The 23,949-nt window shown below is 40.1% G+C and overlaps 1 protein-coding gene across 9 annotated transcripts in view; it reads right to left on the minus strand.

The window, feature by feature from the left end:
• RARB (retinoic acid receptor beta) overlaps positions 1–23,949 on the minus strand; it is a 325,319-nt gene that overhangs the window by 65,816 nt on the left and 235,554 nt on the right. For 7 of the 9 annotated variants that reach the window (XM_057424971.1, XM_057424972.1, XM_057424974.1 and 4 more), the window contains one exon: positions 6,207–6,355. In XM_057424971.1, the coding sequence (XP_057280954.1) occupies positions 6,207–6,355 (149 nt within the window). The remainder of the gene's footprint in view (positions 1–6,206; positions 6,356–23,949) is intronic. The other 2 variants (XM_057424975.1, XM_057424977.1) reach the window with 1 other exon arrangement.

Genomic DNA, 23,949 nt, shown 5'->3' on the forward strand with positions numbered 1-23,949 from the left:
TTTGTGACATCACCAACTGTAACCTCACGGCAGCTTTTCTCCCAAGCTGAATATCCATGTAGATCAGCAAATTTGGACAAACCCATTTAATTTTTTTTTCTTTTTCTCCTTTATTTATCTTTTTCTTCTTCTCCCATGTGTTTATCTTTTTTTTTTTGTGTGTGAGTCAGTCCAACAGAATTACAGGTCTGAATTTCAGGGTTTATATCAATGTCTATTTTCCATACTGCTTAAAGTCTTTACAACAAGAAAAAAGAAAGAAAATATTTGAGACAGGAAGGTGTCAAACAAATAGACGTATTTTCACAGCTGAAGACCTATGAAAATATAATAAATATGGCTATCCCTTTAATATAATGGCCCCATATTAGATGTGATTTTATATGAAAACTCTGATGGAAGGAAAGCTACTTTTCTTTTATGATAAAAGCCAACTTGGGATCACTTAGCATTGAAGTAGACTTACCTACATTTTTGTCTGTTAGCATCAATAACAGGCAGAGAGGCACCTTGATCATTCAGACAAAACTGCTGGACCATAAACCTATCCTATCCTCTTATGTGCTGTGTGCTTTTCTCTTCTGAAATCACTTAGGCATCTTTGAACCCACTGAATTCAAGTCAGGAATCTGGGCAGGATTGCCAGCAGAGGAATGCCATCTTTTAAACATCTAGAACAAGAGACAAGGCTTTCAGAGAGAGCTGAAGCTGTCAGAACCCAGCTTCTCCTCCTTGGCTACACAATGATTGCACTATGTGGGGAATCCAGCCCACGACTCTCAGTCTCCTTTCTGCAAACCTGGCTACAATGAAGAGTCAAGTCAGGACCAAAGAGCTGAGCTTTCAGTGACAGCCATCCCATAGCCACTTGTACCAGCTGTATAAACTCAAGTTGCTCCTTTTGTATGGAATTTGAGTGCTATCCAGCAACACCCGGAGAGCCCCCCAAAAAAGATCTTTAACTGAGGTCATGAAACACACAAGTACAGTCCAAAACCTGCCTCTGAAATGTCAGTCTACAAAATGGAAAGTTGCAAATAAGTAAGTTGAATACAGTCAATGTATGGTATTTTACATATGAAAAGATGGACTGGCTTTGGAATTTCTCTTACAAAATACAAGTGCACTGTGAGGATCAGTTTGGTTTTGAGATTCTAACACACAAAGCCACTGACTGGCTATGAGGCACATCAGTCTTTTGCAGCATACACCCAGAAATAAACACAAAGTCATGATTTTCCTTTTTAAAACCAGTTTAAAACACACACCCCCCCCAAAAAAAAAAGAAAAAAAATCCTGTCTGATGAATCTGGCTGACCAAATAAGAGAAAAAATTGAGAAAAAATTGAGAAAAAGCTCAACCTTTTCTCAGCTTTCTGAAAGCTCTGATATTTCAAATTTGGAAAGCAAGAAGTCAGGTACTTAAATCTAGAATCACAAAATTTTCAGCATGCACATACTAGAATTAGAGAACAAGACCGCTTGAAACTATTTATACAGTTCCCAACCACATGTTGTGGTTCATAAGTGCACATTATGAAATACTCCTGTCCCTAAAAACTTTAAGCCTAGTATATCAAAACAAGCCACAAACAGACTTTCTAGTGGGCACAGTACTGAAGACCGGTAATGAATAAGAGAGAAGGATCACTTAAAAAAAGGGCACTTAGAATACAGAAAAAGCGTTTGGCAAAGGAGGCTAGGAGGTTGTTACCAGGTACCAGAAAGAATAAGGTCCAAGGATGGCAAGTGGAAAAAGATGAAGGAAGGACCAACGTAATCACCATGCAACATGAACGCAGCAACGACTTGTCAATGAAAGCAGACAAAGGCAGATTCTGCAGGAAAAAGGACAACAAACTGTGTGAACTACAACACTGCAGCCCAGAAGTGGTAAATGCTCCATCCCCGTCAGGGTTCAAGGCCAGGTTGGACAGAGCCTTGGGTGACATGGTTTAATGTGAGCTGTCCCTGCCCATTGCAGAGGGGCTGGAACTAGATGAACTTGAGGTCCTTTCCAACCCTAACTGTTCTATGATTCTATGAAATTATGTCATTGTGGCACAAAGTCTGAAAAAATTGCATGCCACAAGGTTACAGTTGATGATGTCACAAAGAGAGACAATGGAAAGTTCTGTCTTCATGAACCCTGTGCCCAAGGTAACAGTGAGGTGAGCACAAGGGCACACCAGGGAAAGATGGCAGGGGAGAAGTCAGAGATGGGGTAACTTAGGAACTCATCCATGGGTTGATGGCAATTGAAGGAAGATAAAATTTCCAGTGCAGTGGTTCCCAAACTGAGCATCAGAAGGACATAATCGCCATCCACAGCTCTCCAAGGGCTCCTGGCTAGAAGGGTATCCATTAATAATAAGCAGAATATTGCTACAACCTTCCCCATCAGTCTACCATAAAATACGTCAGTAGCTGATGCTTTTGAGATAGAAAAGCAAAGAACCAAACCGAACCTCAGGGAACAGCATAAGCAAGTGGATAAAGAGCCATTTAAGGAAACATTGCGTAAATCTAAGCAAAGCAGGAGGAGAATCTAAAAAGCCCTGAGAGCCAGGAAAAAGAAAATCTGCTAGAGCACCTCTCCTATGATGAATGGCTGGGAGAGCTGAGATCGTTCAGCCTGGAGAAGCTAAGACTCTGGGAAGACCTTACTGCAGCCTTTCAGTTCTTAAAAAGGGGCCTATAACAAAGATGGGGAAAGACTTTTTATCAGGGCCTGCTGTGACAGGACAAGGGGTGGTGGTATTAGACTACAGGAGATTCAGGCTGGATGTGAGGAAAAAATTCTTTACAATGAGGGTGGTAAAATACTGGAATGGGTTGCCCAGAGAGGTGGTGGATGCTCCATCCCTGGAGACATTCAAGGGCAGGCTGGATGTGGTTCTGGGCAACCTGATCTAGTTGAAGATGTCCCTGCCCACTGCAGGGGGTTTGGACTAGATGAGCTTTGAAGGTCCCTTCCAACCCAAACAATTCTATGATCAATCCAAAACCTGGAGGACAGTAAGCTGTCTCTTTGCACTAGATGGAGACTGCTAATGACTGTGACAGCAGATCCACTGGAGCTCAAAGGAGAAAGGCAAAGGAGAAGAAAACAGAAAGAATTAGAAGAAAACCAAGGAAAAACCAACACAGAAAAACAAGAGGAATGGGGCCCTAATTAGATAAATATGATATGAGCAGAGCTTTTCATTTGTGTTTCCCTTGAGAAACAAGACTGCCAGAAGCTGAGTCAGAAAGAAAAAAGGAAAAGACTTGAGGAAAGGACCTCATAGCAGAGATGCAATGCAGGAGGAAAAAGGAGTGAGTTTAAGGCTTAATGTCACAGAACAGAGACATAAAATCATGTAAGAAAGTAACACTGGAAACAGGAGTGAGGAAAAAGAAAATGGCAACAAGGTCAGAGGCAAAAAATTTAAAAAAAAAAGGAGAATTAACAGATTTGGTTGACATTTTAGTCTAGCTTCTTATAAAATGGGCTTTGTGCGACCCAGGAGTCCATAAGCGAGGTTGCCTCTCTCCATCCCTACAACTTTTGAACCTGCTGGTCAGCTTCAGTAAAACTCCAAATCTTAAAGAAAATAAAGCCCTATGAAATTGCATGGAGATATGTGTTGAGGTAAAGGAGAAATTCATTTGTGTTCCCTAACTAGATTAAAATCTGTAACATGAATTCTTCTTTATTATAGCTTGCTTATTCACCAGAGAATCAGCATGTAACTCCATCTCCGCACTAAGCAGAAGCTTTTAGTGAAATATAGACTCTCTAATAAACCTGCGTTAACCAGCTGAAAGGCAGAGATCCAAATGAGAAAAGGCTTCCCCAGCAGCACTGCCCAATACACAGTACTTATTGAAAGATGAAAAGCAACTGAATAGATTTTTGCATTAAGAAGGCTGGAGAGAAAGAGAAGCATCAAGAACTGATATTGGGAACCAAGGGTGAAGGTAAGCTTGAGTACAGGCCGAAGCCTGGATGGCTAGAAACAAGTACAAGGTGGCAGCTTTCTTATGGTACAGTACCAAGAAATGCTTGTATGAAAACAAGTATAGAGCAAAGATGAAGGAAAACAAAAATAAAACCAACAGTCCAAAAGGGCTTAAGTGAAAAGGGTAACATTCTTCAGAGAAAGAGCAGAAACTGGAAGAGTAGGGGTTTCTGAGGCAGTCTCTGGTGATGTGGCCATGTACTGCTGTCTGCTGTCATCCATCCATCACCCATATCTTGACCTGAAAGCTCAGACAAATCTTAAAGCAGAAGTGGTACATGACTTACCACCACAGGTGCCACTGGTTGACTCACTGGTCTCATCATATTCTTTGCCAGCTTCTAGCACTCACAAAGGAATTTGATTCAATCAGTAGAAAAGATTCATAAAAAACAAGTTCTACCTGTTGAAGAGCTAGCATCGACTAACCCAAATCTCACCAGTCTCAAGCAGCCAAGTTACAGCTTTGAAATCTCATTATTTCCCCTAGACTGACAGGTTTTCTATGTAGCTGATTTTTAATTTCTTTTTCTTTTAACAGCAGCTATTGCTAAGTACTGAATTACCCCATCTTGCAAATTAGCAAGTGAAGATGATTTTGTTGTTGTTGTTGAATAATGGCTAGCACATTACAAGATGGGTTTCTTCATGTATTTTGACAAGTGCAGTCTTGCTTTCATCACGCATGAAAATGCTTTGCAGTATGCCAGTAAAAGACCTACAGCTTATTTTTGCTTATTTTTCAGATATAATGAAGTCTTAGGGACATGTGACCTTTCTGCCACAGTCTGCAATTACGTCTGCGCTTAGAGGGAATTTGTGGGTGAGCAAATGACACCACCATCTGTGTGTTAGCATCTGAGTATGATGAGAGATCCTATTTAATGAAATTAGCTACAGCATGCTCTTACCATAGTTCTTCCTAAAAGACACTTACATTTTGATGGTTTTGTGGCATCTAAAAAAAACCAACCCAGACAAGATATCCAAGGATAACCTTGATACCAGAAAGACATTTTAAAACCAAGGTCAACTTGAATATCTACTTTCATTACTTCAGTATCTACAGCTATGAAACAGGGAAAACCAGGCTCCAGTCATAGTTTTTTGCCTAATGACACAAACCCAGCACTATGATATGTTATGTCACTACAGAAGGCCATTAGCTTGGAAGAAGTTGCAGGTTCAAAGGATAAAGTAAAAATGGCTAACTGCTCAGTATGTGAAAATATTATAACATCTCACAAAAATAAACCAGCAAAACACCTTTTATTAATTTATCCTAATATTTTATATGGATATAGCACCTGTCACATTTTTGGCATACATTAGTATCTTCACTGCACTAAACATTCCACAATTATTTTAATTTGAAGGATGGAAATCAGGTCTTATTTTAACTGTTAAAGAACATTGCAATAAGGTGCCATAACTAACGAAGTTAAATATGAGAGCATCTGTCCTACAATATATTTCCTCAACATCTTTCGCGCTACCTTATTTCTTTCATGCTTACTGTTCACTGTATGCACATCTCTAATTATTGCCCTACACACATGGCTGAGCTGACATTCCTTCTCTGCTGTGTATCTTTTTAGATATTCTTTACTTTAGAACAGTGTATTGTACTACCAAATCCTATGGATAGTCAAGTCATCTTCTGACAATCGGAGCATTGGAAAGCAGCTAGTAGATGTACCAGCCCTGTAGTCTGCCAGATTAAATTTTGTAAATACCAACCTGCTAATGCTCAAATTCCCAATTTGATTTTAGTCAGATAGTTAGAGTCTATGCCAAAAACTTCCAGATGATCAGATCCTATTCCCAAATTCTACCCCCTAGATACACAGAGCAAGCACATAGAAAAAGACTGAGAACAGCCAACAGCTGTGTGAGTTCTGACATGATGGACAGTGAAGAGTCTCAAAATATTTTCATTTTACTCTTTGATTATGTCTGCATCTGTGATCGCATTCTTATGTTAGTCAATACTTATGCAAGTCCCTGAAGGACATACTTTGGAAAAAGTAATTCCAGGCACGATGGTAACTTACTTGGCTTTACTCATGGATCAGAATTAATTCACGAAAGAAAGGTACAGGGGTCTTTGAAGACAATCAAGTCACACCAAACTGCATTGCGCTACCTCTCTCTAAAATGAAACACCGCCCTATAAAAGGAAAGGGAGATGACGATACTCACCTTACATCCCTCACAAGCACTGACACCATAGTGATATCCGGATGACTTGTCTTGACAGACAAAACAGGGCTTGTAAACACGAGGGGGTGGAAGTGGTGAAGGAGGGCTTGGAACAAGTTCTTCAGAACTGGTGCTCTGAGTTTCAACTGCTACAAAAGAAAAAAGAAATAACTGAATGTTTCATGAATGAATTTTAAATAACTGATTATTTACTGTATTATAACTATCAAACTATAATAAACATTCGTCTTTCCTAGCAAAATTTAAGGGGAACTAAAGCAAGGCAAGTAATGACAGGACTACATACTATAGCCTCAAAGTATATCTTAAAGTATCCAATCATTTTTCACGATCCAGCAACTCACCACCACAAAAGCTTCAGCTCTCTTCAGATACAGAGCTTGCACCTCTTACCAGGCTCCAAAAATACAGATTTTCTAGTTTTAGTCTACTGAACTGTGTGGGACCCATGTGTGCATGCTGGATATCAGGAAACTGTGGCATGTACCCTTCCAATCGGTATCGAATCTTGGGAGAGGTCTTATATCATCACTTGCCTTCTTCTACAAAAGTTAACGCTTCCAATGTGCAATTCTGCCACAGCAGGATAGTAGCATGCATCAGGACATATGTAAAGAGACAAAGGACCAAGTGTAATACCTGAAGTGAAAATTGCCTGATTTGTCTTTTTTTTCTTTAAACCGGCACAACCCAGCAAAACATCCTTACTAACCTTAGGATTTGTAACATCAGGAAACCTCTCTGAGAAAGAGCTACTTACACACTACAACCCCACAGTCCTTTACTGCCTTAATATTTCTAGATGGTCATTTGTTTTGAACCTGATGAAAAGCCACTTTTCCCTTTCAAGGAAAGGACTTGAAAGCCCTACAATGCAAGATAAGACATGCGAACTACATCTTTCCAAACATCTGCATCAGTTTTCTGTGATATCCTGTCATCATTCCTCACATTTATGGTAGATGTACAACACATTTTCATGTTTCACCTAGTCGTCTGCTGCTTCTCAGATAAATCCCTCTAACTTTTCAACAGATATACAGAAGTGACAGGATCTGTGAACTCAGATCTATCCAGAAATAGTAGGCACTACCAGCAGAGCTAAATCTCAAGACTACTACAGCAGGCCCTAAAGAACATTGCTCAACAGAAGAATCTTAGACAAGATTTACTGACCATGATTTTTTCAGATTACAAAGATGATACATTTGTATTAAACTCATGATTCATTGTCAACTCATGTGCTGCAGAATTCACAGAGGGCATCATGGAGCACAATGCAACCTCTGATTACTTGTGAGAGAAGGGCCCCTTTCTGCCATTTTTTACTATGGTTAAGCTAGCAGCAACTTCAAAGATGAATATTCTTTGAGAAGAAAAGAAATGCTCGAGTGACATGTTAGAGGCTTATTTTAAGCAAAGAAAAAAAAATATGTTTCAAACAGGAACTATTTATACATCTAACAATAAGGAGGCTGTGAAAAAAATCCAAATGAAAAAACTCAGGAAAGTAAAATAACATAGCTCCATAAATTGAGACATTAAGACAATTCTAGACCTGTACTTAGGTTTTTCAGCATTAAATACACTGAACCTTGGCAAACCTGCAGGTTCCTACTGCACAAAAGCTTTGATGAATTTTTTTCTTAATGAAAACACAGATGAGAACAATCATTTCTTTTCAACAGTAATTTTTGGTATTAAAGAGAGCTAGAGAGTTCTGTTACTGATCTTTGCACAGCCATCCTGCTTGAATCAATAATCTATTAGTACTTAAAAATAAAGTTAAATTCATCAAATGCCCTTGAGAGGCCTCAAACATTCCTCGCCTTATTTCATGCTCATACATGAATTACGGTAGCTTCCAATCAGCCTACGGAATGGTAAAATTTTAGCTTTAAAACTCTAATACCAGAAGACAATGTGTTTTGTATTAGCTCATTCAACTCTCCCAGTCCATCTGAAAGGCAGGTTTTAGGCTCCCCAGGCAAAACAAGGTTGTTATTCAATAAAACAACTGCACTCCTGCAATCCTTCTGTGAGTTCAGTTTGGGGAAAGCAATCTTTGAGGGGTAATACTGATACACTTCTGCTTCTTTCATGATTTTATGCCAAACAAGGACCAGCTTGTAGCAGTGTTTGAGCCATGGACCATACGTAGCAGAGAGGTCCATGAGGCACCGGCCAAGCTCCAGCAACTTGTGATAACCATAGAGATTAAGCTACCAGTTCAGTTAATAAACACACAACATAGTCAACAATTGAAGAGCTGAAGGTGCTGATAGAGAATTCTTTTCTAGACAATTTGAAAAAGAAAGAGCCATTGTAAACCAGAGATAACTCCTTATATATATATATGTGTGTGTGTGTGTGTGTGTGTGTGTGTGCCACTGAAAGGGCTTTAATATATTTAATATAATACTTGCATCAACCAAACAACTATCATGAGTTAGATCTTTTTTATTTTTTTTTTTTTTTTGGTAAGAAAACCCGATTTGGGAGCATTAATTTCTGATCAGGCAAAACTTACAGTTTTCTGGAGAAGTCTTGAACTCAGGTTACACATGCTCAACTATTTATCGAGCTTCTAACTTACTATTCTTCCTTGGATTTAGACTTTTTAACTCTTTATTTGAAAATGTATATACTGCCATCATGGAAGCACAGAAATGCAGTGCAGGCATCTGCAGCAATTCATGCTCAGCAAGTATAAAGCGTTATTTCTATATCATGTCGGTGGCTAGGGGTCACACGACAGCAGAGCCCGCTTTCTTCTATACATGCCTGCACATGCAACGTGGGAAAAAAAGAAAGGATAGGGGCAGGTAGCTGACGTTTCCAGAAGACGTATTTTTAAAGAAGTCTTAGGGGTTTTAGGAAGAATTAAAAGCGGATGGGGAGAAAACGGCAACCTCTTTCCATGCCCTGCTGTCTTGTCCTGCAGGATGTGACACTTCAGGGTCCCTACTCACCTGAGAAAACAGAGCCTCAGTGCTGTCACCCAAGAACTGAATGCAGCTTAAGCACACAGGGACTTACACAATCGGTCACTTCACAATTCCTAAGATGTCTGAAATATTTCTAAAGGTTAGATAAAGCAGCAGATAAGATCTTTAAAAGCACAGCATGCTTTGTGAGAGCTAATTTACTGCCAGCTAAACCGTGTTGACAGACGGAGGAGGTATTTTACTTTGTGACCATCTAGAAGCAGGCAGGCACTAGGAAATGCCTTGAGTTTTGCTAGAAACTTAGATTAAGCTTGCATGTTAATGCATACTTTGGGCAGTTGAGTTTTAAAAGAATAAGAAGTTGTAAAGCAAATGGCATTTCCTGGATAGCCTCAAGGGAATTTCAAATACTGAGCTCAGGGTCCCTGGTGGGAAGCAGCAATTTCAGCTAATTAGGGTGAATAGCAAAGTGCTGCATTTGGTCAAAACATTCTGTTAACCCTCATTTTTGTTGGCACCGACCAGAGTCTGGATTTTTTGCTGATTTTTGTGCGTGTGTGTGTATGTGTGTGTATGTGTGAATTCACTGCAGGAGTGCAAGGCACGCAGCTCACATACATTAGGCAGAAAGTCAAAGGAAACGCCAAAGTTCAACTAAAGTACAAGTAATTAGAACCAGATTCTCTGCTGCTTATATGTGTGCATTTGATTGTAGAAGTTATTTATAAGCCTCCAAACATTTGAAAAAATAACTATATACTGTAGATCATTTAGTTTTTATGTCTCGTCTGGAAAAAAAAGTCTGCTTTTAATCATCTTCCAGGAAAGAGCCAGGAACTCGAAAAGTGGGTTTCAATTGTTTCAATACAAATTTCTCTCTTTCATGTGCCACATAAAACTATACCATAAAATTAAATCCAAAATATCATTGACTCAGCTCTCCCATCCACTTTTTTTTTCTTTTTTTAATAAAAATCTTCTTTGAATTTGTCATGCTTAAATAGTTTGCATTGTTCTGAGCGTTTGGGTTTTGGTTTAAAATTGTACTTTGGAAGACAGACAAGGAGAGAAGAGAAAAAAAAAAAAGAAAGAAAACATTATGGTGGAGACTTGCCAGCCTTGACTTAGTAACCTGGCCATGACCCTTCAGCGAGTGTGTGCTTGACCGGGTCACATATGACTCTGGCTGCATACTGTTGATGGGTTATAAGTCCCAGATATTTTTACCATATATACAACAGGTGGGGATCACAGACAACATAGAGAGGAAAAGTAAGTCTTCTCTTTTGCACAGACTCTAATTTTCTCCCTTGCAAAGAAAACAACACAAAGTAAAGAAGTCGTGCTACTATTTCACGTAGAGGTACTTGCTGTGCTGGCTCGCTGTTCTACCCAGGAGTTGGTGGCATGGAGGTAGAGTGGACTGAGGGCAGGAAGACATAGGAAAAGGCTCATGGGAAGCCATGTGCAAATGTTAATCAATGCAGAACGAAAAGTCACCACCATCAAAAGTCTTTCCTCATAGAGCTGGGTATGCATCGAGGTTCAGGAGGGAATGCTTCTTATTTCGAGAGAACACAGCATACCTGGATTAAAACATGGGCTGCCACAATAACTCCAGATTGAGATACTATTATCAAGATTTTCAGAAATACTTAATGAAGTACGTTTTCCACATTTGAGGGTTTCTTTTTTATTATTTGTGTCTTGCTTGCTGCACACATCTGCCTTAATGCATGACATTAAATATAAGTTATTCTATTTTAATTCTTCATTACAATTTTGCCAGTAAAAATCAAGTCATAGTTCATCTCTACAAGAGCATCTCAGCCTTAAAAAAACAAGGTGGTATCTGGGCTGATAGCCAAAAAAAACCTCTCAAGTCTTCAGGTTTGCTTTTAGCCTGAAAAGGGGCATTCCACTTTCAACAGAAACATCAGAAGATGAAACTTCATGACCTGGTTTCTGCTTGAGGGTGCCCAATTCAAAATCCTGTTATTTTAAAAGCTCAAAGAGTATCCCACAGGTTTTTGCTATGTGCTGCTGCTCAGGATTTCTAGAGTATGACTGAAATCACAACAGAAGTAGCAAGAAGTAGAGGTTATGGAGCTCGAAGCCCAGTCTGCAAGGTCTTACTAATGGGAAATTGCACACAAGGTCACCCAAAAGGTGTCTCAGACCAGGTCATTTTAAGTGCCATGCCTAGGGCACAGGCTGCTGCTGCCAATAGCTATCTCAGACAAGGTGCAGGCCCCAACAGGCATAGCTGAGTTGGCAGAAGCCTCTAAAGCCAAAGTGCTTTTGCTGTTACAACTCTTGTCAGTTAGACAGTGATACGGACAGCTGGCTTCTGTCCCGTCACATCTGGGAGAAGAGGGGTCCTGCTGAACTCTGCCCTCTGCCTTGTGAGTACAAGCAGCAGTAAAGCACACTCTCTGCTCTGATATCCTTACCCTAATGAAGTTCCAAGTACAAATTTGGCCATTGCTTCACTGCAGGCAGACATACCATCACGACACTGTTTTCCTCCCTCACCCTTTCACATCTCATGTACTTACACAGTACAGTATTTTTGGCAGGGTCTCAGAATATCTGTACAGTAACCAACACTGCAGGACCTTCAAGTACTTCTCCAACAAAAATAATGGTAATGATCGTGATCCTGCCAAGTCAAAATGTATTTTAAAGAATGAACCTTGAAAGGCCTCCATAAACTTGAAGGGAGCTATTACTTGCAAAGCAAGTCCTCAGAGTGCTTTTATTTTAACTATTTCAGCATTTCAGTGTTAAAAACACAGACTAAGTTCAAAGGATGTGTCTTAAAAAAAACGGGACTTCTTCATATTCAGCAAATGTGTTTGCTGTGTATATACCAAGTTGTATTTGCCAACTAGAACGGCAAAAGTGTTTACACTTGACTGCTGAATCTCCTTCAGTTTAGAACTGGGAGAGAGAGAGCTGCATCATACTCCTTCATGCCTTTCATCAACAAAATTGCCAAGCTTCAATTGCAAATCTTTAACGTTATCCAGCAGAGTCATGTAACATAAGTCAGCAGTCAGTGGATACTGATCTTGGCTATACAATAGGAGTATAGCCCTTTGAAACCTTTATACCAGGTGATTAAGGCCAAGAAATAATGTTCAGCATCCTACTACCAATACAAAACAGCTATCCAGATTTTTGCGCAGTAAATCTGAAGAGAACAGCATCTATTTTTTGGTTATACTTCTATTCTAGTCTCACAACACAATTTCTTTTCCTTAGCAGAATGACTTCTTCATTTTTTATTATTCCCACAAATATCCTTTATCCATCGCCCAGTGAAGGGTGGGGATCCTTCTATAAGATACTTTTTCATTATGCCACAATCTGGCCTCTTTATGAATCCATTTCTTAAAGCATGCAAATTCAGTTTCCTGACTTCACAGTGCCATTTATTAAGGCAGCCAAGGGTCCCCACCTGCCAGCACATCTTCCCTAGGGACATTCCTGTGCAGAACACAGACACCCTGAGTGACTCCCCCAGGGCCCACTACACAGCACTGCTGGCAGCACTTCTGGTCCTGCCATATTTAACAGCATGAAAGATCCTGCTCTATTCCATCTATCTGATCTACAAGCACGGTTCCTGTTATTCCAGTATGTGAATAACCCAAGTTTTACCTTGTAACACTTAAGTTAGATAAGGGAAAAGCTATTCTTTTAACTTTACAGATGGGAAACAGAAGCACTGACAGCCTAAGAGCTTGATTTGCTTGGTCTTAAATTCCTAGAAAACTGCAAGCAGAACCCAACTGGGATTTTCAACAGCAACTGAAAACCTAGCTGTAGCTCTAGCAGCATTTTCCAAACATGGCCTTGTGTGTCTTGCCCCAGGTTACACATGGGATACATGACAGACCAGGGAATTCAGGTAAGTCCGTGCTCATTCCCTCTAATGCAGAGGCTCCAAAGCACCCCGAAGTCTGTGTGTGCATCCTGCTCACCTGCTGACTGCAAGGCTGGCCAAGGGTGCCTTCTGCCCCGGAGAGCTACCCCTGCTGCTGGCAGGGAACTTGGGAGAGATGATGAAAGGCTTGTCTTCATTTTCTGATCTGCATGTCCAGCTAAGAATCTTTCTGTAAGACTACCCCACCATATATGCAATTACATAGGAATGTCCTGGCAGAAACAGACCTGCCCTGAAGAGAAGTCTCACATACTCTCCTGAAGGCAACTAAGCAGCAGCCACACATGGGTGCTGTGCTCCACAAAGGCACAAGAAACGCCAGAGGCTGCCACAAATACCTCTACTCTTGACTATATTGCCCAATCCAACATCAGCCTTATATTAATATTTACTCATATTTACTGTGAGGGTGCTGAGCCACTGGCACAGGTGCCCAAAGAAGCTGTGACTGCTCCATCCCCGGCAGTGTTCAAGGCAAGGTTGGATGGGGCCTGGAGCAACCTGGTCTAGTGGATGGAACTGCCATGGTTGGAACTGGGTATCTTTAAGGTCTCTTCCAATCCAGTCTATGATTTAGCCTGAATATACCAGGCTAGTCTTATATATTGAGTACATATGATCTTGAAGTCACCAGTATGCCCCAACCATGGCTTTCTGACTGAAAACACCCTAAACCCTTTTTTTCTGAAGCTGCTGCATCATTTTGTTGTGTCCCACATGTATTCCAATGGGAAGCCATCACCACAGCCTTTGGAGTTTCTCCTAGAAAAGCCAGGACTTCCGGCAACTACATACTCTACACACGTATTTACTACAGCTAGCAGTAAAGGACATTGAGGAGGCTGCTGCCACTCTGTAGGTTTGCAATGCCTGGTTCTCAAGTTCCAACTCCACTGTCCCTGGAGATTTGTGTTCACGTTATCTTTTCAAAGAAAATTATACTGTTTTTCAGGTTGAGGTTTGGGTTTTTTCTCATAGCTATATCAGCAAAGCAGTCCTACATTTGAGTTTATATATCCATGTAGCCTGAGATGCATTTACACCTGAGCAAACATAGAAGGCAGAAAACTTGTCAGGATTAATTATATCAGGGACAGGAACTGCATCTGGTTATACCTGTGTTACTCTCAGGACAGCGAGACTTAATGATGCGCTAGTAACTGAGAACAGGAGCACCTTGCACTAAATAAATGACCAAGCAGACACCATGAGGGAGACAGGGTGAAAGTAAGTGTACAGACAAGATGGCCTGAGGGTTTGGCAGGCACGGTGGAGTTTACAGGGCAGCAGCTCATCACTTTGGATTAGGAGCCTACGTTCAAAATGAAAAAGAAAACATGTTAAATGAAAAAAATAAATCGTACGGAAAACTGAAGAAAAACATCCGAAAGATGCTAGCTCTATAGTTTTTTCAGGTCGGTGATTTTCTGCCTGGCCACTGGAAAACTGCAGCAGTGAAAATAACATACTATTGCAAAACTGGAAAATAGGATCTTTTCTTTTATATATATGTATATATATATATATACTTATATATACACACATATATAAAAATTGTATGATCATCTGCAAGGAGGCAGATTTTCCTTTGAAAAGGAAGTTGTCTTACAATTTGGGCCCTGTTTCTTTACCAGGGAATTCCCAAGGTCAGACCCTCATCTGGAGTGAAGTGGCATAGGCAAAGCAGCAATGCCTATGTAAAGAGGATGAGAACGCTGGCCTATTTATGAAAACTGAGCCTATATCTGTGGCGTATTGATACAAAACGAACATGAGCTGGCAGTGTGCATTCACAGCCCAGAAAGCCAATGGTATCCTGGGCTGCATCAAAAGGAGCGTGACCAGCAGGTTGAAGGAGGTGATCCTGCCCCTCTACTCTGCTCTCGTGAGACCTCACTTGGAGTATTGTGTGCAGTTCTGGTGTCCTCAGCATAAAAAAGACATGGAACTGTTGGAACAAGTCCAGAGGAGGGCCACGAGGATGATCAGGGGGCTGGAGCACCTCCCGTATGAAGACAGGCTGAGAAAGTTGGGGCTGTTCAGCCTGGAGAAGAGAAGGCTGCGTGGAGACCTCATAGCAGCCTTCCAGTATCTGAAGGGGGCCTATAGGGATGCTGGGGATGGACTCTTCATTAGAGACTGTAGTGATAGGACAAGGGGTAATGGGTTAAAACTTAAACAGGGGAAGTTTAGATTGGATCTAAGGAGGAAATTCTTTCCTGTTAGGGTGCTGAGGCACTGGAATGGGTTGCCCAGGGGGGTTGTGAATGCTCCATCCCTGGCGGTGTTCAAGACCAGGTTGAATGAGGCCTTGGGTGATAGGGTTTAGTGTAAGGTGTCCCTGCCCAAGGCAGGGGGGTTGGAAAGAGATGATCTTAAGGTCCTTTCCAACCCTAACTATTCTATGATTCTAAATTCAGCATGTTGTCCTCACATGATCAAAAATAAGAAAAAAGGCACACTGTGAGGGACAAACCACTTAAAATAAATGGGGCCTGATTCTTTTCTCAGATTTTACAATTTTGTCACACCACCAATTCCAAGAAAGACTCTTGACTTCTAAACATAAATGGGAGAAAATGCAGCTCAAGTATCTTTAATAATAAATAACAAATGCAAGGGAAATGAAGTACTGACTATAATCTTCACATATATCCAAATATTTTACTAAGTCATAAAGTCTCCATGTATAGTTGTTAAATGTTTTATAGCGTTTGAGGACTTTTATCATCAAATCTTTTCAAGCGTCAAACTCAAAATAGAATAATTCAGAGTATTATACAAAACAATGATTTTATTCTTTAAACATCACCTCCTATCCAAGTTAGTATTAGTTTTCAGTATTACTATGCCTGCCAAATAATTTTTTTATTTCCTATATATTCAACATGTTCTTATGACAGCATCCATCGTAACTTCTTGCAGTGGCTTAAATCCAGCAAGAAAACGAATGTTTTAACATCTTTAATGTTGTAATACTATTACACAGTGGTTCAGTACCACATGGACAAAATAAAACTGTTGTGCTCTACTTGGAAATGCAGTAAAACTGGTCTGCTGTGTAATATTTTACATATTTTATTTCTCAAACTTTAGGACCATTGATTCAAAACATTTTGATCTTTAGGTGTTTTTAAATCTTAAAATTAATAGATTGACTCAACAAGAGCCAATTCAGTGATCAAAACTACTTCAAGTGAGTATAGTAGCTTATCATCCCGATTAATTTCTATTACAGCCATACTGCTGGATATTACTAATTGATTTATATACCCTCCTTTCTATACCCATTTACAAGGACAATTATGAACTCCATCACATATGTTTAAATGGGTTACATTAGAATAATATCTAGAAACTAGACTGCTGAGCTTAAAATCTTTAAGAACAGGTGAATCCTTCATTAATGGGTATGCTATCAATCCACTACAAATGGCCTATAACCTTTAAGGTGGTACATGGTACTAATATTTCACTTTTCATGGGCAGTTTGGGGCTGACTCCAATGATGAGCTCCACCGCTCTTTTTAATTGTTTTTAAAATTGCATATTATACGCAGCAATAAACACAAATTAGTATTATACCATCCATGGCTTTCTGCAAGGCATGGTTTCTATAAACAAGTTAAAACGCATACATCTGTAAATAATAAGTATGCTGAATTTAATGAGTAAGGGTACTAAAAGAAATTGAACAGTAGGGGATCAGCAATTAGAGTAACTGCCCATTTTATTAAAAATGTATTGTTTCCAGCTTTTGCCTTAGAAGGCTTTTATTGCTCTGTTAATTATAAATTTTGATTTCCTTAGAAAAGGAGGTCTATCTCCTTATTTTCTTTGACAGCCCCTTGTCACACAGCCACTCACCTTTTTTACAAGGCAACAGGTAACTGTGAGGCTTTGTATCTCATTGCTCAGGATCTCACTCTCAGGCCCTCAACGCAGACCTTGTTTTTGGCATTAAACCACACAGAGGTACAATTCCATGCCACAATGTTGCTGGGAGGAAACCTGCTGAACCAGCAAATCCCAGGCAGCCACCCCTTGGCCTTTCCCAGAGGTTACCAGCGCTCCAATGGAGTGGGCAGAAAAGCATGTGTCCAACTTCCCAGCTATGCTGCTTCAAAACAGGGCCATTTGCTGAAGCTGGCAAGGCTCGGGGCTGTGAAATGGAGCCATGAATTATTCCTGCTGTGAAGCAGCAGCCTCCTGCAGAGGACAGGACAATGCGTAGACTAAGAGAAGCAAAGGTAGATCCTTAAACCAAGCAGGTATTTCAGTATACATCTCCCATGCCCTTAACGCTATTGCATTGGACTTCTGGGTTACTTCTGCTTGTATATAGATGTTTTCACATCCACATAGCTTACTACTTGAGTAAGCATCAAAACTAGTTGTTACTCTAGCCTAACTGCACCAACATTACTGTACTGCTGCAACTGTGGAGGTATAATTAAAACAATACATTATTTACATTTTGACATGACATAACAGGAAAAAATGGTTTTCATCATTTGAGCTTATCTGCAACTAGAAGGGCAGTCAAACCAAAACTTAACCTTTCTGACATGCTCCAGCACACATACATGAGCAACATCTGAGACCAAAACAGGGACAGACGCTGTCCTCAAACTCCTCAGCATGCTAGACCAAGACAGTGCATTACTAAGAGCAGCTCATGTCAACATTTCTGATGCTAGCATACGAAATTCAAGCTTATGGAACATTTAAGAACTGAGCATCACGGGTATCTTCTGAGGGGACAAATAAAATATAGAGTTTAGCAAGCGTAATGCTTGCCTGAGCAGAATTTCTGTATTTCTGAATTGAATACCTGCCAGACAAAAGATGATAACACAGTGGGGAAGGTACTATGAAAAACTGACACACCTCTGGATTTCCTCTCCTTGTAATTCAGAGTCCTTGGCACTGAGTTTACATAAATGTTCTTTATATATATATATATATATATATAAAATTGTTTTTAATAGGTGCATTTCAGTTTCTGCCGGTGCAGTCAAACTGGCAAACATCCCTCTGCCCCTTGCACAACAGGTGCAGCAGAATCTGGATGCTGGAAAGGAGTTCAGTGTCCTAAAGCCAAGCAGTGGCAACACTGCGACTGTGGCTCAGAGCACACCTCCACTCCCTGCCTAGAAGCGTAAAGATCAATAAAATATGACATTCACAAGAGACTGGAGATAGGATGAGTACCGTGACTGCAGAGCACATTTCCTGATATTCTGTTCTCCTATTCTCTACCTGCAGTGAATTTTCTTATTAAACCATTGGAGAGAGGAATGCTCATAATTTTACCTGTATACCATCTGTCGGTACACTGTAAGCAAACACATACATGCTAGCAGTACTTCCTATTCACCTGGTCTTATTTAATCCCTAGTTTATCAGTGACTTGGGTTTTTTTTGCCCAGCTAAACTGATCACAACTGATTGCAACATCTCAGTCTTACAAACAGGGAAAATATCAACTGTATTTTATACAGAATATGGCAAAAAGGAACTACTTTATTTCCCAAGAACTGGACAAGCAACCTTCAGCCCTGACACCTGATGTCCCAAGAAACTTAAGGCAAAGCTTATGCTTGAAAAAAGGAAGCAACTGTTTTCAACTGAGATTCTATTCCAGATGATCTATGACTAAAGCTACCATGCTTTAAGTAATTTTAAAATGTCTATATCATGATTATCCAATATCACACATAGACATATAAGTATGTTTCACAAAACAGTGTCCATTTATTGCAATTAGTAAAATATAATGTTACAGTGCTATTAGTTAGAAATAATTGGTTTCTTAGTATTTGCATGAGTCTGACAACTGTACAGCAGCACATAATTGCCCAAAACTGTAACATACTTAGGTAAGCTTTCCACAGAGTATGTTTGGTATGCCTTCCTTTACTTCCTTTTCTAAGGTCTGATCCTGTCATTAAATGGACCTCTTGGAAATTTTAGGAAATCTCTTTCCACACTTAACCCACCAGATATAACAAGTCTGTCATCCAAAGATGACAACCTATAATAATTAAAAAGAGTAACCTAAGAACTCAAGAAATGCTCTCTAAGAATACTCACCTCTGACCAATTTATGCCCAATGGGCAATTCCAGTACAGCGGGACATGGCCCATTTTGGAAAGCTCCCACACCACCAAGGCAGGAAGGACACCCCACTGTTTTCTGGCACCCCTGGCATTTGCAAAGCAGTTTCCCTGATCACTGCCTTCTATTGTTTCCTGAGATAAGCAGGGCCCCAGTGAACAATTAAAGCTTTCAATAAATAATCTGTAAGCACATTCATTTGATTTACTGTTATTTGATACAGCAGTTAGTTTCAATGGGGCAGTTACTATTGATCACATAAAGTACTACAGACAAACATGAAACACTTCCAGAACTCCATGGATTATTACTCTTTATCTGCCACTAATCTGCGTTACTTGTAATGGTTGTGAAATTTAAAATCAATAACAACAATTAGCGTTCTGTATACTTGCAGGAATGAATCATGTGAAATACATCGTTAAAAAAATGAAAGGCTGGGGAGCTTGCAAACATAAATGGCTTTTGCAAGTAGGAAACTCTAAAATAATTTATCCTGGTATTACAAAGCATCCAATAATGTGGGTAAAGAAAAGGAAAAAAAAATACAGGTATTTTAAATGCACCTGAAAGCATACACACAATTATAAAAGTGTATTGATAAGATTTCCATAATAAATCAAAGAGATTTCAGAGTACAACTTTCAACGAAGCTGGTGACAAAAAGGCACCAAAGTTTTCCTTAGAAAATTCCACTACACAACCTTGCTTCACCTCTATGGCAGTTTTGGGATGGTAATAACTGCAGGATTTGCCCCTGTGTAGGGAACTGGACACAGGAAAAGGTCTGACTTCGATTCCCACTAGCTTTTATTGGAGAGTATGTTGCCAGAAAAAAAAAAAAAAGGCATTTAAATGTAAGAAATGGAAGCAAAGTCAAATTAATAGAGCTGGAAACTGATTGCAAATGTTCTATGTTGAAAAACACCTTTCTCAGCTTCAAAGTCATATAAACTAGTTTTGAATCTAATGAAATGCATGGAAATAACAGTATTTTGAGATCTTTGTTAGAGTAATAATTCTAGATAATTAAAATGCAAAGCAATAAGAGAAATGTTTTATCATTAAACTGTAACCAGAGCCCTGTGTGAAATCATCCATTCAGAAGACTTTGTTTTTCATCAATTATTTGTTATTTATCTGATGTAAATATAAGAAGTCCTAATTAAAATGTATGACTCCTCATGCAGCTTCTTGTCATTAAGACCAATGAAAGCATTCTGAAGACCATAATGAAATAATTATGTTTGCCTTTAAGAATCCTCTTCAACAACACATGGCAGTACTACACTAAATTAAAACATCAGGAACTAAATTTCTCTTGCATCTATTTCCATTTTCACTAATTATACCCCCGAGCTTTCCAATAGACCAGGCCCTAAAATTCTTTTGAAGCTGAAACAGCCTAAGGAACAGCAGTCTTTTCATAGTAATGGACTTTGATGAAGAAACAAAGGTAATGCAGCCCTAGAAGCATTAATATTTCAAAAAGAGTTATCATGTGAGAGTATGTGTTTATATGAAAAACAGGGAAAAGACTGTCGGCAAAGAGCCAAATATGTGTTCCAGGGAAAGCGATACTCTGATTTAATCTCATTTAATTGCGTCATTCTTCCACACCTCTTTTCGTCAGAGTAGATTCTTGTTCTCGCACAGAAATTAAGGTTAGCAGAAGCAAAACACAGTGTCACTGGGCAGTATCAGGGTAACCAAGCTCTGCTTCCACATTCTGGTAAAGGTGAAAACAGGCCCTGTGAACAATTGCAGCGTTCATACGAGACTCTATTTCGGCAAGAGGGGCACAGCTATTTTCCCAAACCGCCTCCAGACATGCAGCACTTCCTAACACATAGCTTGTGCTTCAACCATGAAGTCTTGCAGGACCTCTCAAAACACACAGAAAGAGAAGGATTTGGATAAGGGGGGTAAAAAACACCCAACCAACCCCCCCAAAAAGCACAGAAGGATATGAATCAGCTCTGACTTCTTGCAGGCAGCCAAAGGCTTCCTTCTGAAACTTCGAAGGGATCATGGATCCTTCTTGGCGTGGCCTCAGAGAAGTGAATGTGGCAATACACTCATACCTAACCTGCATAGCATGCGATGACATATGCAACTAGAAAAACACAGCCAGAATATGCTCTCTAAAAGGAGAGAGAAAGGCTGAGCTTCACTGGGGATGAGGACGAGGGAGAAGTATATTCTTCTGTTAGCTCCTTCATCAAAGACACTTTGAAGAAGTATCTGAAAGACACAGGAGATTTGCCATTTGTTCTGCATTCTACATCTTAATGTTCAAAGTCTGGGGTGAAACAGACGGATCTTTGAGAAAGACTGGTTTCCAAGACTTTCAGCCAGCCACTAAGGAGGATTTGACATATAACCTGATCCAGTAACTACTAAAATTTCTTCCTCGAATGAAAAGAGGAAACCCAACAGCAAAGCAATGCAAAGGAATACTCTGAAAGATGGGGGTGGGAAGAAAAATCTCCTCAGACCAAAAGCTGAAAGACGGAAGTATGAACAACTGCTTTAAAAAAAACAACCAACCTTCCCCTCAGGACCTTATCTTAACAATGAGAAAGGTCACACATGCCTGACTTTTTTAGCCAGCCCTTTGACTTGTGCCTCAAGCCAAAGTGTATATTGGTGGATCAGTACTCTGCCAGGAAGGGAAGGTTTGTAAAGGATTAGAGCAACCTAGAGAGCTGTGCAAAAAAACCCCAGAGAGTAGACGTCTGGGCTGCACAGGCATTTCCCTGCACCTGAACCAGGGTCTTGGGGAAAGCATCTATCTGCAGATCAGCTGCCTCGGCGGCTGCAACCCTTGACAAAGGAAGGTTTGGGCAGGTATCGCCAGATGGCACTGTGACACAGTTTCCTAGCTCCTTTTCCTTGGTGTGCAAGTGAATGATCAGTCTTGGAAAGACGGGCAACGCTGGTCTGCATGGTGGGATTTTGGGTACAAGGTGTGGAACTAAAAAGGCACTCGGCAGACCCAGAGAGGTGAGCTGCAGAGGAGCCCGCTCTCTGTTCTGGACTCTGCCAGAAGACAGTCTTTGAGTAATAGCACTGCGGGCATGAAGCTCCAAGACCCCTGAAAGCCAGAATACAGCTGCATTGCGCCTCAACAGCTCTATCCCAGATCAGGATTTGCAAAGAAGCAAAATAGTTAAAGCAACTCAGATGCTGCTACCTCCACGTATCATGCAGAGACCTGGGAATCCTCGTGGTGCTGGTCATCAGCTGGCAGAGGAGTGATTCTGGTACAAGACCAGAAAGATGACAGTGAAGTCTCTTGGGCAAAGAGGAGATACACACTTCTATGTGATGTGCTGCTGTGCAGGCAGCTTGGCAGAAAGGATCACTCAAGCGGCATAATGGCCAATGACCACTCAACCTCAAGCTGGATTCAGATTTAAAAATCATAGGATTTGAGAGATTTTTTATTACTTGACTGTTGTTTGGATTTGTGTTGGTTTTTGTGTTGTTTGTTTTTTTTTTTGTGTTTTGGGTTTTATTGTTGTTTTTTATTTTATTTTATTTTAATGGAACCATTCCTTCCATTGTTTGTATCTTATAGGCATAAATGGCTTTCTAGGATTGAAGCACCCTCTGAAGGAATTCTGAGTTAAATCAACCTGTGGTAGTTTTCTCTAGCTGGTGCAACACTGGCAACTTGTTTAATTGCTCCACACCTCTGCTATGTATCTTTAAAAGGAGAATGATCCTTCTTTATTTCTAAGAAGAAACGATGCATGCTCATTGTGCTGAATATCCAGCACAATGGCATGAGCTTTTACTGGTATTTCATAAAAGTACTCGTAAATACATAACACCAAAGGCTCACTCATACAACCACTCTCTGTCTGAAACTCTTATTAAAATCCAGGGTGGACGGCTGAGTGCATTTAAGTGCTCTTGTCTAAAAGACAAAAATATACTTAATTTGTCATTTTATTTTTCAAAGAGCCTTGCTAAAAATACAACATGAGCCTAGAGAAAAATATTATGGTTCAATGGAAAGAGACCCTCCAAACCACTAAAAGAAACTAAGCTCTGCTAAAAAAAATCTCTTTGTTGCCAGACATTTCTCTGCTCTTTTTCTTAGGGGGTGCACTTAGAGGGTAAAATGTAAGTCACTGAAAGTGCATAAAACGGAAATCCCTCCAAACTATGGATGGACTTTAACACCATGCCCTTAGTGGTGAAGATCCAGAACACTCTGAGAATTTATAAATACTCATTCAAGCTTTAACCTGTTAAAGCCATACAAGTGTCACTTGCATGTGTATATTTAACTTACATACTTTTGCAATACTCAGTTTATATATGATATAAGCATGGGAAAGAAAAATCACCTTGTCCGAGGGGAACAAAGGTGTATTATACACTCTGTGTCCAAGATTCTTTACACAGACTTGCTGGATTGTATTTCCATCTCTCTTAACAACAGTACTTGAAGAAACGGTAAGGCTCAAACAGGACGCTAAAAGAAAGTGGGGTCAGTTATATAAGGGCTGGCATTAGTTTGCTAAAAAGCTTTTTTCCTACCCACTCCTAAATAAAAGGACAAAGAAGTGAACATTGTGGGAATGTGTTTCCAAACCACATGATATCCTTATCAGATTGTCATGTACAAGGGAGGTTCTCACACAGGGACCCCATGCTGGTAACTGCTTCGAGCTGCCCCATCATATG

Source organism: Pezoporus wallicus, unplaced genomic scaffold (genome assembly GCF_028554395.1).
Source record: "Pezoporus wallicus isolate ANWC-B61680 ecotype Strahan unplaced genomic scaffold, APGP_CSIRO_Pwel_v1 contig_3181, whole genome shotgun sequence".
In the NCBI taxonomy this organism is placed as follows: Eukaryota; Metazoa; Chordata; class Aves; order Psittaciformes; family Psittacidae; genus Pezoporus; species Pezoporus wallicus.